General features: G+C 40.0%; 2 protein-coding genes across 2 annotated transcripts; both read left to right on the top strand.

The window, feature by feature from the left end:
• Positions 1–426: 426 nt before the first annotated feature.
• On the top strand, positions 427–1,152 carry LOC143857078 (uncharacterized). Its single transcript, XM_077367350.1, has one exon. It carries the CDS (start codon positions 427–429, stop codon positions 1,150–1,152), a length of 726 nt encoding a protein of 241 aa, XP_077223465.1.
• Positions 1,153–8,921: 7,769 nt separating this feature from the next.
• On the top strand, positions 8,922–10,118 carry LOC143857077 (uncharacterized). The gene is made up of 3 exons (XM_077367349.1): positions 8,922–9,317; positions 9,407–9,640; positions 9,936–10,118. The coding sequence occupies exons 1-3, from the start codon at positions 8,922–8,924 to the stop codon at positions 10,116–10,118; spliced, it is 813 nt and encodes a 270-aa protein (XP_077223464.1).
• The last annotated feature ends 6,541 nt before the right edge of the window (positions 10,119–16,659 follow it).

The following is a 16,659-nucleotide window of genomic DNA, read 5'->3' as shown; positions in this document are numbered from 1 at the left end:
GTACGGATGGGGTTATGGGCTGCAAATGTTATCTATGAAGATCATATTTTGGAATGTGCGGGGTTTGGGGTCTGATGGGAAGAAGAATGTTGTTAAGGCCTTTATACATGATCAGAAATTGGATTTGATTGCAATTTTTGAATCTGAAACCATGGGGGTTACGGAATCGTTAATCAATAGCATATGGGGAAGAAATAATAGGGAGTGGATCGCAAAGGATGTTGTTGGTACGGTTGGCGAAATAATCATTCTATGGAAGGATAACTACTTTGCTTTGGAAGATATTTCCATTAAGCGTTTCTCAGTAAATATTATTTTCAGATCATCTAATTGGGCGGATAGATTGTGTTTATCTGCAATATACGGATCGGCAAGGGCGGTGGAAAGAAGCGGGTTGTGGGATGAACTCAAGGAGACACGGGAACAATGGCAGGGGCCATGGCTAGTGGGGGAGACTTCAACACAATCAGGTTCCCGAAGGAAAAGAGCAGAGTAACCAGAATATCTACTAGTATGAGGAATTTTTCAAACTTCATACTGGAATCCCAACTCATTGATCTTCCTCTTGAAGGCACAAAATTTACTTGGACTAATAACCAAGATTGTCTTCTGATGAGCAGCATTGATCGGGTGTTAAACTCCTCAGAATGGGACGAGACCTTTCCCTTCATTTATCAGCATGCACTACCATCTCCCACCTCCGATCATAACCCGATCTTATTTGAAACTACGGAATTCTCTGGCGGGCCAAGACCCTTTAGATTCAACGTTGCTCTATGCGAAATTCCTGGGTTTGAAGATAGGATTCGGTCATGGTGGAGTCAAGGCACCTATGATGGGTGGAAAGTTTTCATTTTGTTCAAGAAGCTTAAAGATTTGAAGATCAAGATTAAAGAATGGCAAAAGGGGGAGGAGGCGATCAGGCAAATAAGAAAAGAGGAAATTCTGGAAGCTCTTGAGCTGCTGCAAATAAAAGAAGAATCGACAACCCTTGAGCAAGCGGACAGATTGGAAAGAATTACTTTGATGGAGGAATACGATGAAATATTGCGTAGGGAGGAAATCAGCTGGAGGCTGAATTCAAGAGCACTCTGGTTGAAAGCGGGGGATCGAAATACCAAGTTCTTTCACAGGATAGCAAATGCGCAGTGAAGATCCAATGCAATTAACTGTCTCACTAATGGTGATTCCCTCATTGAAGATACAGAGATGATGAAAGGGAAGCTTATTGATTTCTACTCCAATCTGTACTCCAGGGAGTATGATTGGCATCCTAAACTAGCCGGGCTCGAGTTCCGTTCGATATCCATGCAGAAGAGGGAAGGACTTGAAAGAGGATTCACGGAAGAGGAGGTTCGGGGGGCTATATCCAGTATGGTAAAGGATAAAGCCCCTGGACCAAGGCAGATTTCATATGGCTTTCTATCAGAATTATTGGGATATCATCAAGGTCGAGGTGATGGGGTTCATAAGCGAGTTCCATGAACGAGGCATTATGTGCAAAGAAGCAAATACAAACTTTATTACTCTCATACCCAAGAAACAGGGGGCTACCGAGATTAAGGATTCTACTGAGATTAAGGATTTCAGACCCATCAGTTTGGTACACAGCATGTATAAAATTGTGGCAAAAACGCGGTCGATAAGGTTGAAAGGTGTAATGGATGATATCATCTCTAAGTTCCAGGGAGCATTTGTAGACAAACGACAGATTCTGGATGGGGTTCTTATAGCAAACGAGATTCTCGACTCAGCCAAAAGAATTGGCCAGAGGGGTTTAGTTGTGAAAATTGATATTGAGAAGGCGTACGACCATGTTGATTGGGAGATTCTGGACTTTATTCTTCTTAAGATGGGCTTTGGAGCGAAGTGAAGAGGATGGGTCAACGCTCTGATATCTACGGCCTCTTTCTCTCAGATGTTGAACGGTTCTGCAGAGGGTAATTTCAGAAGTTCCAAAGGGCTCCGGCAGGTGGACCCGCTCTCCCCATATATGTTCATCATGATGGTTGAGGCTTTAAGCTTGATGGATCGCGAGAGCATAATGACGGGGGTACTTAAAAGGAATGAAAGCAAGCATCAATTCGGAATCGGTGACTCATCTACAATTTGCGGACGACACCCTCGTTTTTCTGGAAGATGATGGGGAGTTGTAGACCCCGATCCGAGAGAGGCGGCGGGGAATGTGCCCCACGCGCGAACAGTCTCAGGATCATCCACGTGAATGGAGAGCTCTACCAAGGAACTCTCGAAAGAAGAATGCCTCTCACAGCATGAGTGGCGATATAAGGTGAGATACCTCTCGATTCGGGGACTAGCCCAGATTCGAGGCGTACCTTAAACAAAGAAGAGTCGCCATCCAAGGAAGTGGGCAAATGATCCCATACTATGCTCTGTTGCAACGGATAACTAGAGATTATAAAAAGAGGATTCGTGCCTGGTTACGAATTTGGAAGGTCTAAAGAGCACCTCATCCGCCCAAGTGCAAGCACCTGGTCTCTTATGCCATTTACTTAATAAATATGAAGATTTTTGGGCGAAAGTCATATGAAATGGGAACGAATATCTCCGAGAAGACGTCTGTCTAATCATGCATGTCTCGGAGATGAATAATAAGCACACATAAAAGAAATGAAAGAAGTGTCGCCTAATAATAGTTAGGTTATGAGTGTCATACCTAATTGGTTTCTGAGTTCTGGTGTGCAAACACATGCATGCTACAGCTAAAGGTATAGGATCTGTACATGAAAGTAAGAAAACACAGCAAAACACACACTTCAATTCTATACATGACTGGATAAAATGAGTCCTAACTCTAATGCGACCTGACTCGGACCAAGATGGCCGTCCATCCCAGCTGCTCTACGTATCCCGGCCTCGGGAAGAATCGGAGTCAACGTAGTTCGATGCCCTATTCTAAACTAATATGCCTAACCATCTAGAACTGCTATCCTAGACTCGATCCACTAGACTCAACTGATTCTTAAGGTTTTTTTTTTTGTACAATTGCTTAAGTTCATGTGAATTGTAATTTTTAGGACTCTCTATATGCCCTAACTAATGCAAGTTGATTAGCCTTAAGCTAATGCAGGTGGGCCCTATACCCTATGTGTAACTAGGCTGTGCAACCTAATGAAAACCATGGGCTAACTATATGCTTTCTAGTCTAGCCATCGGTTCGACTAGATGTCTAACCGATCAACTTGAGGCCTCCTAACTCTAAGGACACTCACGCGACGGGACACACCATATCAACAAATCAAGACAGACTCCTAACTCTATAACACCCAAATAGCTGGGACATACTCCTAACTCTGGCGGAAGATCTTTTTGAAAAGGTTTTGAAGAATTTTTGGAAGATTTGAAAGGTTTGAAATGTTTATTTTTAAAGGTTTGGCTGGAACCTAGGATATGGATCCCAAGCTACACTACGTACCCTATGGATAGGGATCAAGCCAACGTAGTTGGGAAATGATTTCCTAACTACTCTTAAAAGACTCAGATTTTTGAGGATTTTTGGTTTTTAGATGTTTTTGAATTTTCAAGTATTTTTGAAATTTTTGAATGTTTTTGAGTTTTTGACACAAGGGGACAAATTCCTATCATCATAAGGGTAGGACAAACTCCCGAATATCCCGCAAAGATTGGACAGCATCTTATGCTTTGCGGGGGAAAATGACAGAATAACAACTCTGCAAGGGTTGGACAGCATCATATACCTTGCAGGAGCGGATAAAAATCACATGATTTGACGAGAGGTTGGATAAAATCCTAACCCCTATGATGATAGAATTTGATTCCTGAACAAGAGGACTGACTCTCTAGACTAAGGACGGATTCCTATGCTAGTGGACTATCAAACCAAAATAAAGCTCACAAGTAATAAGGAAAAAAGAGACCCTGTGCATATTTGGCAAAGGAAAAACACCCAGCCGGGCCGGACAGCTGCCTAGCCCTAGGGTGCAACAAATGTGCAACCCAATACCCATAAGGGTAGGGGTATGCTGCCAAGCCGAGTAGGGTGTTCTCCCAAAACCAAACGACGCACAAAGAGGAGGCTTAGCAAGAGAATGAGACTGGGTAAGTCTCTTAGACACAGAGGTAGGATAGAGAAAAATGCTAGCAAGACTGGGCAAGTCTCCTAAGCATAAGGATGGGCTCTAAGTAATCTTATAATTTCCTAAACAATGATAAGAAAATGAGATAACTGACAGACCAAGTTGGTCTTCGACTAGAAGAGGGTTTAAGACCTGTGAGACTAGAGGTAGTCTCCTAGGGGTTGACTCAGGTTGATTCATTAATGAGACAATGCCTATCTCCAAAGATTTGGATCTAAAAGACTAGGCAAGTCTTTTGAGAAAATGGAATGCTATTTGGACTGTGCAAGTCCCCCTAGAGATGGGCTTGAAATGACAAAGGAAAGAAACCTGAAAGACTTAACAGTCTCATAAAATGAAGAAAATATTAGAAAGGAAAACACTACTAAGACTATGCAAGTCCTCTAAAATAATGGGCTCGGGATGACTCCTTCATAGCCCTTGCAATGAGAGGGGATTTTAGTATCTAAAGAAATTTAACAGAAATCTATAAGACTATGTTAATCTATCAACGAGAGAAGAAAAGACTACCAGATAATCGCAAATTCCATTCTATTCTTATAAAAATAAATCAAGTGCTAAGCAAAGAAGAATTTTTAATAAATAATAATAAAAATCTATAGCAATCATAAAATGATAAACAACATTAATTAGTCCAGACCAGCCGCTGGATAGCCTAATAAAGTAAAAGAAAACAATATCAAACACTTCTATGCCCAACCACAAACACCACCCCAATATGGGGATGAAATCAGATGATGCTAAAGTAATCATCTGATATCATATACACATGATAATATTTCTATATCCCGCCTTGAAATTAGACAGTACTCATGTCGATAATATCGAATAGAGTAGTCATATGATCTCCTTCTTCCTATTAAACAATTTATTTAAATAAAAAGGAATGAGTATAATAAGCTTTGAGATAATCTCACCTGAACAATCCATTTATTACCGTCTTCGAACCCTAACTCAAAGCTTAGTATGAAAGAGAAGTATTAAATTTATAAATACTGGACTATAGGCTTAATTTTGGAAATCCTTATTGAAATCTTCTCAAATTTTATTTCAAAGTACTCTTTATTCAGTTTTTTTTATATATTTATCAGGACAAAGAAAAATGATTTTCTCTGCATAAGACATAGCTTGTCTCCCTAAACAGGGACTCTAGATAACTCTTTCATTGCCCATGCAATGAAAAAAGGAACCAAAGGTCTAAAAGACTAGGCAAGTCTTCTAAAGAAAAGAGATAAAAGAGGGTGTTAGTGAGACTGGGCAAGTCTCCTAAAAGAGAAACGGGATTCCAAGTATCCTTATCATTGCCTCTGCAATGATAAAAGGATTAGGACAACTACCAGACCAAGTTGGTCTTCAAAAAAGGGGGTTTCTAATAATGAGGCTAAGCAAGCCTCCTACGCGCGACTTAATAATTAGACAAAGCCTGTCTCTTAAGGATTTGAATTTCATGCTGAGACATAGCTTGTCTCCCTAAAAAGGCTCTAGATGACTCTTTCATTGCCCTTGCAATGAAAGGACAAATTCTAAAGGTTTCTAAAGACTATGTAAGTCTATAGAGAGAGAAGAAGAAAGAAGGGGGTACTACCACGACCAGGTAAATCCCTCTAAAGATGGGCTTAGGCTAGCGCCTTCATCTCCCCTTTGCAATGAAGGAAAAGTGTAATATCTATGATACATGTTTAAAAGACTAAGGAAGTCTTCTAAGAAGAGAGCAAAAGGGGCCTACTATTAGGACCGGGCAAGTCCCCCTAAAAGATCCATATTATCATGATTCTTACAAAAGGACCTTTCTAAATCCCAAAACAATACAACTGATCTAACTAATTTCAGCTGCTACATACAATTAAACAGGCAAAGACACTCATTCTTCTTTTAATTATTCGAATAAGATAACTGTATACACCAATGAAGTCATAAGCAATTGAAGAAATGAATTTCCAGGTTATAACCAAACACAAAGATAAACCCACTTTGGTGACTACACATAACACATTTACCCTTAATTATTAAGATGTTACTAGAGTTATTACAACTCCTAGTGATAAATCCCAACACGAAGAATATGTTATGACAAAGAATAAATGTCAATAATAATAACTGAAACAAAGAATATATCCCAACACAAGAAACGACTACTGATCTAAAATAGAGCTGAAACAAAGGTCATAACATATAGAACATAACTGAATCTTGAACTTGAACTGTGAGTAAGTAAACTAGTGTATGGGCTGATACCCTGATCCTTTTAACACAAGAAACATGAAACTGAACTATAAAGGGATAAGTTGCACATGAAAACTGTAACTGAACTTGTACAACTTATGGTGTGAACAGTAAACAGAAAAACTGAACTCATGTTATTTATAATATCATTTGTGAAGTAGAAAACTGAGTTTATGCAACTTACAGTGCCAAATGTGACTTGGAAAATGGAATTTGTACAGTTTGTAGTGCTATATGGGATATTTTACTTATGAAAGAATGCCTTGATAAACTTATTTCAAACCTTAAACTTCTATATTGAAGTATCGAGAGGTTAAGAAAATATTATTATCATCGAATCAAGTCACTTAGGAAAATAATCCTGAAATTTATGTAGGACTCAAAATTCAAACATGTAATACAAACCATGCTTCAATTACCCCAAACTTGATACGCTAAATGAAATGAACGAGCACTGATGAAAAATACTTTGATAGAATCTCAATCATTGCCAGAGTAAGTAAGATCATATCAATTCATCAACCAAAACATGGAAAAACAGAACAAGAGGTATTCTCTTGTTAAAACTCAAGGCACAAATAATCATCTTTCTTCACAACAAATAGAAACAGAATTATCGTCTAGATGATCTTATATCATTTACATGTATTCACAACAAAATAAGAACAGAATCATCTTCTAGCTGAGCTTACATCATTCTTCTTCTTTTTTATAAAGCCAAACTTCTTTTTTTATATGCTCATTTCTTCCAAAAATTGATAAAAATAATACAAAATCAATTACTGATCTATGAGATAAAAAAAAAATCATAAATCATCACACAAGAAATATATGAGAAAAATACCTGTTTATTATCCTGAATTATTGATGATGAGATATTGTTGAAGCAATTAACAAAATAATTGAGCCTTCTGGAAATCTGCTAACTCTTCTTTTCGAAATCTTTTTTTTTTTTTACAACATTAGATGATCAAACAAGCTACAATTCCTTTCTGCCTTCTTCAATTTCAAATCAACACAAATAATGAGAACACATTACCGAAATCTAGTAGAAATCTGACCAGGGATGAAGAAAATGAACGAATGAGTTAAGGTTTGGAATTTTAGGGAAAAATGGAATGGCTGAAATGAAGATGGAGATTAGAAGAAAAATCCGACGTAAATTGATCGGAATCCAGTGAAAATCTTGTATATCAAAGAAACAGAGCTTTATCAGAGAACGTCGGAATTTCAGCCGGAGAAGAACGAAAGAATCGGAAAAAGAGAAGTAAGGATTAGGGTTTGGGATCTAAGGTTTAGGATATAGATCTAGGGTTTAGAATAAGAAAACAAGGCAAATCACAGATTTTTACTGAGTACAATGGTAACAAAGCAAGAATCTGATGAACGAATGTTCGTCGGAGCTCCGACGAGTTGATCGGAGGAGATAATCGGATTAAGGCTTCGGGTTTGGATGAGATCCGGTTTCTCTCTCTTGTTTTCCATTCTCTACTTCTTTAAATGTAATTAAAAAAAAGATTTGGTAGCTTGGATCTGTGATTTGAGGATTTGGATTAAAAAATAGAAGATGAAGATGATCGGATTTCCGTCGGATCTGGTAGGGAAGATGACCGGATCTAACGAGATGTGGCCAGAAAAAATGGAAACTCACCAGAGCTTGCTGGAGAAGAAGAAGAAGGAGATGAGGAAGGTGTGCGGCTGCTAACTGGTGGTGAAGTGAAGAAGAAAAAGCCGGCAAATAGCCGGAGCTTGACCGGAGCTATGCGGCATATTCAATCGGAGAAGAAAAGAAAAAAGGGTAGAAGTTTGGATCGGATTTTTCTCTCTCAGATCTCTCTCTCTTCTCTCTGGTTTTCCTCAAAAATCTCAGACCAAAATGAGAAAACCCCCTCTCATCTATTTATAGAGATTTTACGAAATTAATCTTCCCCCCTAAGTTGCCTAAGCCCTCCCCTCTTAAATACACTTAACATTGTTTTAAGTTGATAAGAGGTGGTCCATAAAAAAAAAATGTTTAATGAAAAAATAAGGAATAAATTCGTGCCCCTTTAATTGCCCAGGGACACCCTCCTACAACAAATTACCCAGGCTTTATTCCTAACAGGTCACCTTCTGGTCAGAATAATGCACACCCCTTCTGAACTTGCACCACGACACTGTCGCAGCTCCCTCGCTGGGCAAACGCGCTCGGATTTCGATGAAATTTTGCAGGGAGCTAGATGGGACCCTAACCTAGCTTAGGGTGAAGTTTGGGACCCTAGTTGATCGATTTGGTTGGGTTTTACTCAAAAATGAAGGGATTAGGGCACGGTCAAAATGGGGTGTCTACAGGAGTCTGTTGATAACTTGAAGAGGGTCTTTCGATGGTTTGAAATATCTTCGGGACTAAAGATCAATTTTTGCAAAAGCGCTATTGCAGGGATTAATCTGGAAAAAGAAGTGGTGTAAAGGTACGCATCTAGATTAAAATGTGTAGCCACTTCACTACCAATTACATATTTGGGGTTGCCCCTTGGGTTCGGAATCCCGTCTGCTTCTCAGTGGGACCCGGTGGTGCAGAGGGTGGAAAGAAAATTGGCTATGTGGAAACGTAAGTACATCTCGTTTGGGGGAAGAATTACCTTGGTCAAAGCCGCTCTAGCCAACATGCCTGTATATTACATGTCTTTGTTCAAGATCCCTGCAAAGGTGGCACTACGTATTGAAAAGCTTCAACGGGTTTTCATCTGGGACGGTGGGGGAATATATAAACGAAGCAAACATCTGCTGGATTGGAACAAAGTAACAAGGTTGAAGAAGCATGGGGGATTAGGTATCGGAAAAATACGGCTACGTAACAAAGCACTTCTTGGGAAGTGGTTATGGAGGTACGGTGAAGAGCAGGACAATTTGTGGCACAAAGTAATTGGGGCCAAATACGGAAGCGAATGGGGCGGGTGGAATGCACGTAGGGTGGCTGTAGGAAAAGGGTCAAGGGTGTGGAGATCCGTCACGACAGTAAGATCAAATTTCGACCCACTTGTCCGATTTAAAGTGGGTAAGGGAACTCTGTGCGTTTTTTGAAGGATCAGTGGGTTGGGCCCAGGAGGTTAGAAGAAGCTTTCCCGAGTTTGTTTCGGCAAGCAACCAACGGTGAAGCTCGGATTTCGGATTACCTGGTTCGAGCGAATGATGGTGGTAGGGGCTTTTGGGACATCAGGCTCCGGCGAAATCTAAAGGATGCAAAAATTAACAATTTGGCAGAGATGCTGGATATCTTAAATAAATCATATTGCTCCCAATTCATTAACGACGTCAGGGTGTGAATTCCAAACCCTGACGGAGACTTCTCGATAAAATCGTTCTTTGAAGAACTTAACAACGGGAAGAGGGGTGCCAAACGAATAGCCACCATTTGGAAGAACAATGCCCCTCCGCGAGTGGCAGTTTCGCTTGGACAGTAGTTCACAAATGTATACACTCCTAAAACAGACTAAAAAAGAGGATGTTCCAAATGGCAAGTTGGTGTATTCTGTGTAAACAAGCCGAGGAAACACTCGATCATGTGTTTCTTCACTGTCCGTTCTCTTACAGTATTTGGGTCGATATTATTAGATCGTTCGGGATGGCATGGGTCTCTCCAAGGAGTATCAGAAGCCTGTTGCTGAGTTGGAATGGAATCCCGCTAGGCAAAACAGGACTAGCGTTGTGGAAACTGTTCCCTTACGCAGCTATCTGGAATATTTGGAAGGAAAGGAATCGCAGAATTTTTTAGGATGCATCTTTGGTGCTGAATAGGGCAAGGAAGCTATTCTTCCCTGGGAGCCTTCGATTCCCGCTTTCGATTCCCGCTCTAGCAACCTTGAGTAGGATTCTTCCCTGAGAGCCTTCGATTCTCGCTTTCGATTCCCGCTTTCGATTCCCGCTCTGGCAACCTTGGAATAGGGTAAAACTCAACACCAAAATTGAGCTAATCTCATGGGTAAAAGAGAAGAAGAAGATCTCCTATGGAACTGTGGAAATGCTAAGGAATTGGGCCACTATAATAAGGGAGCGGAAAAAGAAAGAGAAGATTCTACCCAGATGGGTAGCACAGCCACCGGGTTGCTTCAAATTGAATTTCGATGGGAGTGTTATTGACAACCCGGTTTAGCTGGTACCGGAGGGGTTATAACGGATTCAAACGGAAAGATTTTCATGCCATTTTTGGGGCCCGTGGGATCATGCAACGTCAGCGAAGCAGAAGTTAGAGCATTATTATTTGGACTGAGATGGTTCCATCAAAACATGGGGGGCAACTAATGGTGGAGGGTGACTCGGTAAATGCTATATCATGGGCTAATGATCGATGCAAAGGCCCGTGGCATATTCACGATTTGATTTATGAAATTAGGGACCTGGTGCGAGCCATTCAGCTTCTAATCTCTGTGGGACATGATCCCGCGAGAGGGGCGTGGGGCGCGAGCCGCGCGCGCGCTCTCCTTTGGTCTCTCGTTCCCACGCGATTGGCGTGTGCATTTTATTTGTTGATTTGAATTCGTCTTTCCTGTGGACTTGGGATCACTAAGGCAATCCGAATTCCACACGAAAGAGACTGACAGAGTCGCCACCTAGATGTGGGATCTAGGACCCATAATTAACCAGAAATCTAGACTCGCTACCTGGTTACGAGAATGGAAGGTATGGGGAGTTATCCACCACATGCACCATTCTTGTCCGATAATCGGTCTTCGATTCCAAAAGCTAACTCTTTTAAATTTATTTTAAATGGCTCATTCAACTCTATGTTAATGTGCGAACTAAGTGACATGCATCCTAGAATCTAATTTCAATGTGAATCCTAGATGTGTATCTTGATTTATTAATTTGTCTGGATTCATTCTAAGTGAAAGTTCTCCTAGAATTCTAATTTCATGGAAAACCCTAACTGATTTGATTAAGTATTTACAAGAAAATTAATATACAAAACACCACAATTTGTTGTGGTGCCGACTCGCGGGTGGTATGCCGTCAGACATCCAAGCTGCCTACGTACCCAAGCCTCACTGGGATCAGAGTCGACGTAGTTCGGTGCACCTAAGCTAAGCTACTTATGCCTAACTCAACTAGGACACCGACTTAAACGGATTTGACTGTTTCAACAGTTTTAAAAGTAGTTATTTAATTCAAGTTGAGGATTTTATTATCTTAGGATTTCATCTAAGATGCTGTATGATTCTTATCTAAATGCAAGTTGTTCCTTAGACTAATGCAGGTTTGCCTACATCCTAGTTTACTAGGCTTGTCTTAAGGAAAGATTGGGTGACTAGTGTAACTAGACCTATGGTACGGTTGCTATTCATAGCAAGCGTCCGTGATGAGGCTGGACTCCTAACTCTAGGACTCCCTAAAACCTAGGACACGGCACGACACCAGTGTTCCTAAATTGGGCTCTAATGGTTCTTAGATTGGAAACCATAATCCAATGGTTCCGAAAGACACAAGATAAATCGATGGTGTTCTCGAGGTTAATGAGTTTCAGATTTCGAAGATTTTTAGTTTCTAGACATTTAAGGATTACCAATGGTTCTAGGGTTCACCAATTTCGGCCTTGAATGGCATCCAAAGGAGGGAATCGTGCGCTCTTTCCTTGTGCAATTTAATACTTAGGTTATAGCATCTTATTGCCTGGCAGAATCTCAGGATTTCCGTGGACACTAACCTCGGAGCCAACAACATGCTATAACTTAAATATTCAAATTGTCAAAGATCAAGTTGCAATTGGGATACGATTATGGATGCACTGGCCATTTTTCCAGGAAAATCTAAAGATCCTAAAATTTCTGTTTCAATGGATTAAGGAGTGAACATGTGACAGAATTTTAAAGTTCTTTAGGAATTTTTATATGATTTTCAATTAATTTCGAATTTTCCATGGATTTTATCAATTTTAAGCATATGAGCGGTTTTACAAGTGAAATTGTTGCAAATAAATTCGAAATGATTTGAAATTTCTACAGCAGCAAGATGAAAATGTATGTAGCTTACAGGATGAGTTTTGCATATTTTTACATTAAATTCACATTTAATCTTGATTAAACCATTAAATGTCCAGATTGCACAATTAACACATAAACTAGTAGAAATATAACTCTAAATTCTATACAATTTCTACAGAAATACTATATGAATCAAAATAGCATGCAGTGAGATTTGCATGAATTTTAGAAATTATTTACTACCAATTTCGGATTTTACAATTTCCAGACCAGATTATAAATTAACACTACATCCCATATTAAAACAGATCCAAATCACACGAAAATTTTACAGTAACAAGTAATATGGAAGATAAGACTACTGTAAAAATTTTTATGAATTTTAATGATGATCTGATGTTAGTAAAAAGTCTCCTAAAATCTGATAAGTTTCAAAGAAAATATTAAATAATATACCAAATAAACTCCAAAAATCTTTACAAATTCATGGTAAAATGAATCAGTAACATATTATTTTCTCACGAAATTGCATTAATTTTAGAATCTGTTTGGTATATAATTTAATTTTTCTTCGTCAAAAGATGTTTTTTGAAGAGTTTTCCATTTTTAAAACACAATTTGCGGAAAAAATCAGAAAAATTCGGAAAAATACAGAAATATTTTGAGAACAATGCACCTACCTGTGGTGAAGATCTCCGCCCAATCCAAAAAAATATAAAAAATCCTGCCGCCGCCGATCCGCTCCGCCGTCTTTCGCTTTCTCTGGAGTGTTTAGAGGGAGTGATTGAGGGAGTGAAGAGATAATGGAAGAAGAATATTAGGGAGAGGGATGGAAGAATATATTGAGGAAAGGGATTGGAGGGAGTGATTAGAAGAGATAATGGAAGATAAATTTCTTTTTTTTTTTCCTCTCTCTTATGGATGGGAAGGGAGATATATATAGGGAGAGAAAGAGAGAGAGAGAGATATGTTGGTGGAGAGCTCATCATGTTGTCCCTCTTAGTGGAGAATCCATCATTATTGTTCTTAGTGGAGGGCCCATCATGTTTCTTAGTGTAGAGTCCATCATTATTGCTCTTAGTGGAGGGCCCATCATATTTCTTAGTGGAGAGTCCATCATTATTGCTCTTAGTGGAGGGCCCATCATGTTTCTTAGTGGAGAGTCCATCATTATTGCTCTTAGTGGAGGGCCCATCATGTTGCTTAGTGGAGAGTCCATCATTATTGCTCTTAGTGGAGGGCCCATCATGTTTCTTAGTGGAGAGTCCATCATTATTGCTCTTAGTGGAGGGCCCATCATGTTGTCTTAGTGGAGAGCTACCATCATTGCTCTTCATAAGAGGCCTCACAAGAGGCCCCACTGAGGCCCCACAACGCGGGCCCCACAATGTGGGCCCTCGGTTGATTCGATTTTAAACAAATGTTCAATGCGGGCCCACCAAACGAGTCCAAATTTAATCAAAATGCATCATGCGGCCCCACCAAATGGGTCCAACTTTCTCGATCCAAATTTAATCGAAGCACCCAATGCGGGCCCACCAAACGGGTCCCAATTCTCTCTGGTTTAGATTTTTCTGAATAATCCTTCTCAACATTTAGCGGGAAAATACGAAACACGACGGAAACGACCAAAAATATTTAGAAATGTAACAAACGGATGCGGGAAAGAAAGACATTGGAAAACCGACGGAAAACAAACCCTAATTTCTTTATCGATTAAGGTAGAGCAAAATGGGGTGTCTACAGATGCCCCTCTTTGGTAGAGATGACGTAGTCATCGAATACCAAAGTCAAAATGACAGAGCCATTTTGCGTAGCTTTAATCGACAAAAGACTCTACACAAACGGAACTTAGACGCAAACATTTACTACCTAATGCAAGGCCCTAAATGAAATCCTAGAATTAGAACATAATAAGAAATCCTGATGCGGTGCCGTTCACAAACGGGCAACGAGAGAATGAGATACCACTTTCGAATGGATTCCGAACAGAAAGAACAAAGATCGTTCTCAAGCGGTTTTTTTTTTTTTTTTTTTTTTTTTAAAAAAAAAAAATGAGACATCTTTCACAAGCGGGCTCAAGGAGGATAAGAGACCATTCACAAATGGATTCAGAAAATGAGGTACCGTTCACAAACGGGCTCAAGGAGAAGACGAGACCATTCACAAATGGACTCGAAAATGAGGTACCGTTTACAAACGGGCTTAAAGAGAACACATGACCATTCACAAATGGACTCGAGAAACGAGGCACCGTTCACAAACGGGCTCAAGGAGAACATGAGACCATTCACAAATGGACTCAGAAAATGAGGTACCATTCACAAACGGGCTCAAGGAGAATAAAAGACCATTCACAAATGGGCTCAGAAAATGAGGTACCGTTCACCAACGGGCTCAAGGAGAAGACGAGACCATTCACAAATGGATTCGAGAAACGAGGCACCGTTCACAAACGGGCTCAAGGAAAACATGAGACCATTCACAAATAGACTCAGAAAATGAGGTACCGTTCACAAACGGGCTCAAGGAGAATAAAAAGACCATTCACAAATGGGCTCAGAAAATGAGGTACCGTTCACCAACGGGCTCAAGGAGAAGACGAGACCATTCACAAATGGATTCGAGAAACGAGGCACCGTTCACAAACGGGCTCAAGGAAAACATGAGACCATTCACAAATAGACTCAGAAAATGAGGTACCGTTCACAAACGGGCTTAAGGAGAAGACGAGACCATTCACAAATGGACTCGAAAATGAGGTACCGTTTACAAACGGGCTTAAGGAGAAGACGAGACCATTCACAAATGGACTCGAGAAACGAGGCACCGTTCACAAACGGGCTCTAGGAGAACATGAGACCATTCATAAATGGACTCGAGAAATGAGGCACCGTTCACAAATGGGCTCAAAGAAACAAGATAGCTTCAACCACGAAGAATTTAGAGATTTTTCATAAACTTGAATTTGACGTAGGATTGGATTTGATGAATTTTTGATTTTTCAGAAATAAGGCAGCGTCCACAAACGGGCTCAAGGAGGACATGAGACCATTCACAAATAGACTTAGAAAATGAAGTACCGTTCACAAACGGGCTTAAGGAGAAGACGGGACCATTTACAAATGGACTCGAGAAATGAGGCACCGTTCACAAACGGGCTCAAAGAAACAAGATAGCTTTGATTGATGAACTCAACAACGAAGAATTTAGAGTTTTTTCATGAACTTGAATTTGACATAGGATTGGATTTGATGAATTTTTGATTTTTCAGAAATAAGGCACCGTCCACAAACGGGCTCAAGGAGGACATGAGACCGTAAATGGACTCAGAAAAATGAGACACCGTTCACAAACGGGTTCAAGGAGAAGACGAGATCATTTACAAATGGACTCGAGAAACGAGGCACCGTTCACAAACGGGCTCTAGGAGAACATGAGACCATTCATAAATGGACTCGAGAAATGAGGCACCGTTCACAAATGGGCTCAAAGAAACAAGATAGCTTCAACCACGAAGAATTTAGAGATTTTTCATAAACTTGAATTTGACGTAGGATTGGATTTGATGAATTTTTGATTTTTCAGAAATAAGGCAGCGTCCACAAACGGGCTCAAGGAGGACATGAGACCATTCACAAATAGACTCAGAAAATGAAGTACCGTTCACAAACGGGCTTAAGGAGAAGACGGGACCATTTACAAATGGACTCGAGAAATGAGGCACCGTTCACAAACGGGCTCAAAGAAACAAGATAGCTTTGATTGATGAACTCAACAACGAAGAATTTATGAGTTTTTTCATGAACTTGAATTTGACATAGGATTGGATTTGATGAATTTTTGATTTTTCAGAAATAAGGCACCGTCCACAAACGGGCTCAAGGAGGACATGAGACCGTAAATGGACTCAGAAAAATGAGACACCGTTCACAAACGGGTTCAAGGAGAAGACGAGACCATTTACAAATGGACTCGAGAAAAGAGGCACCGTTCACAAACAGGCTCAAAGAAACAAGATAGCTTTGATTGATGAATTCAACAACGAAGAATTTAGAGTTTTTTCATGAACTTGAATTTGACATAGGATTGGATTTGATGAATTTTTGATTTTTCAGAAATAAGGCACCGTCCACAAACGGGCTCAAGGAGGACATGAGACCGTAAATGGACTCAGAAAAATGAGACACCGTTCACAAACGGGTTCAAGGAGAAGACGAGACCATTTACAAATGGACTCGAGAAAAGGGGCACCTTTCACAAACAGGCTCAAAGAAACAAGATAGCTTTGATTGATGAATTCAATAACGAAGAATTTAGAGATTTTTCATGAACTTAAATTTGACATAGGATTGGATTTG

Source organism: Tasmannia lanceolata, unplaced genomic scaffold, assembly GCF_043159265.1.
Source record: "Tasmannia lanceolata isolate RefF3 unplaced genomic scaffold, GAP_Taslan_0.1 ptg000024l, whole genome shotgun sequence".
Taxonomy (NCBI): Eukaryota; Viridiplantae; Streptophyta; class Magnoliopsida; order Canellales; family Winteraceae; genus Tasmannia; species Tasmannia lanceolata.
Note: the sequence above shows the minus strand (reverse complement) of the source record. Positions and strands in the feature narration are given on the sequence as shown.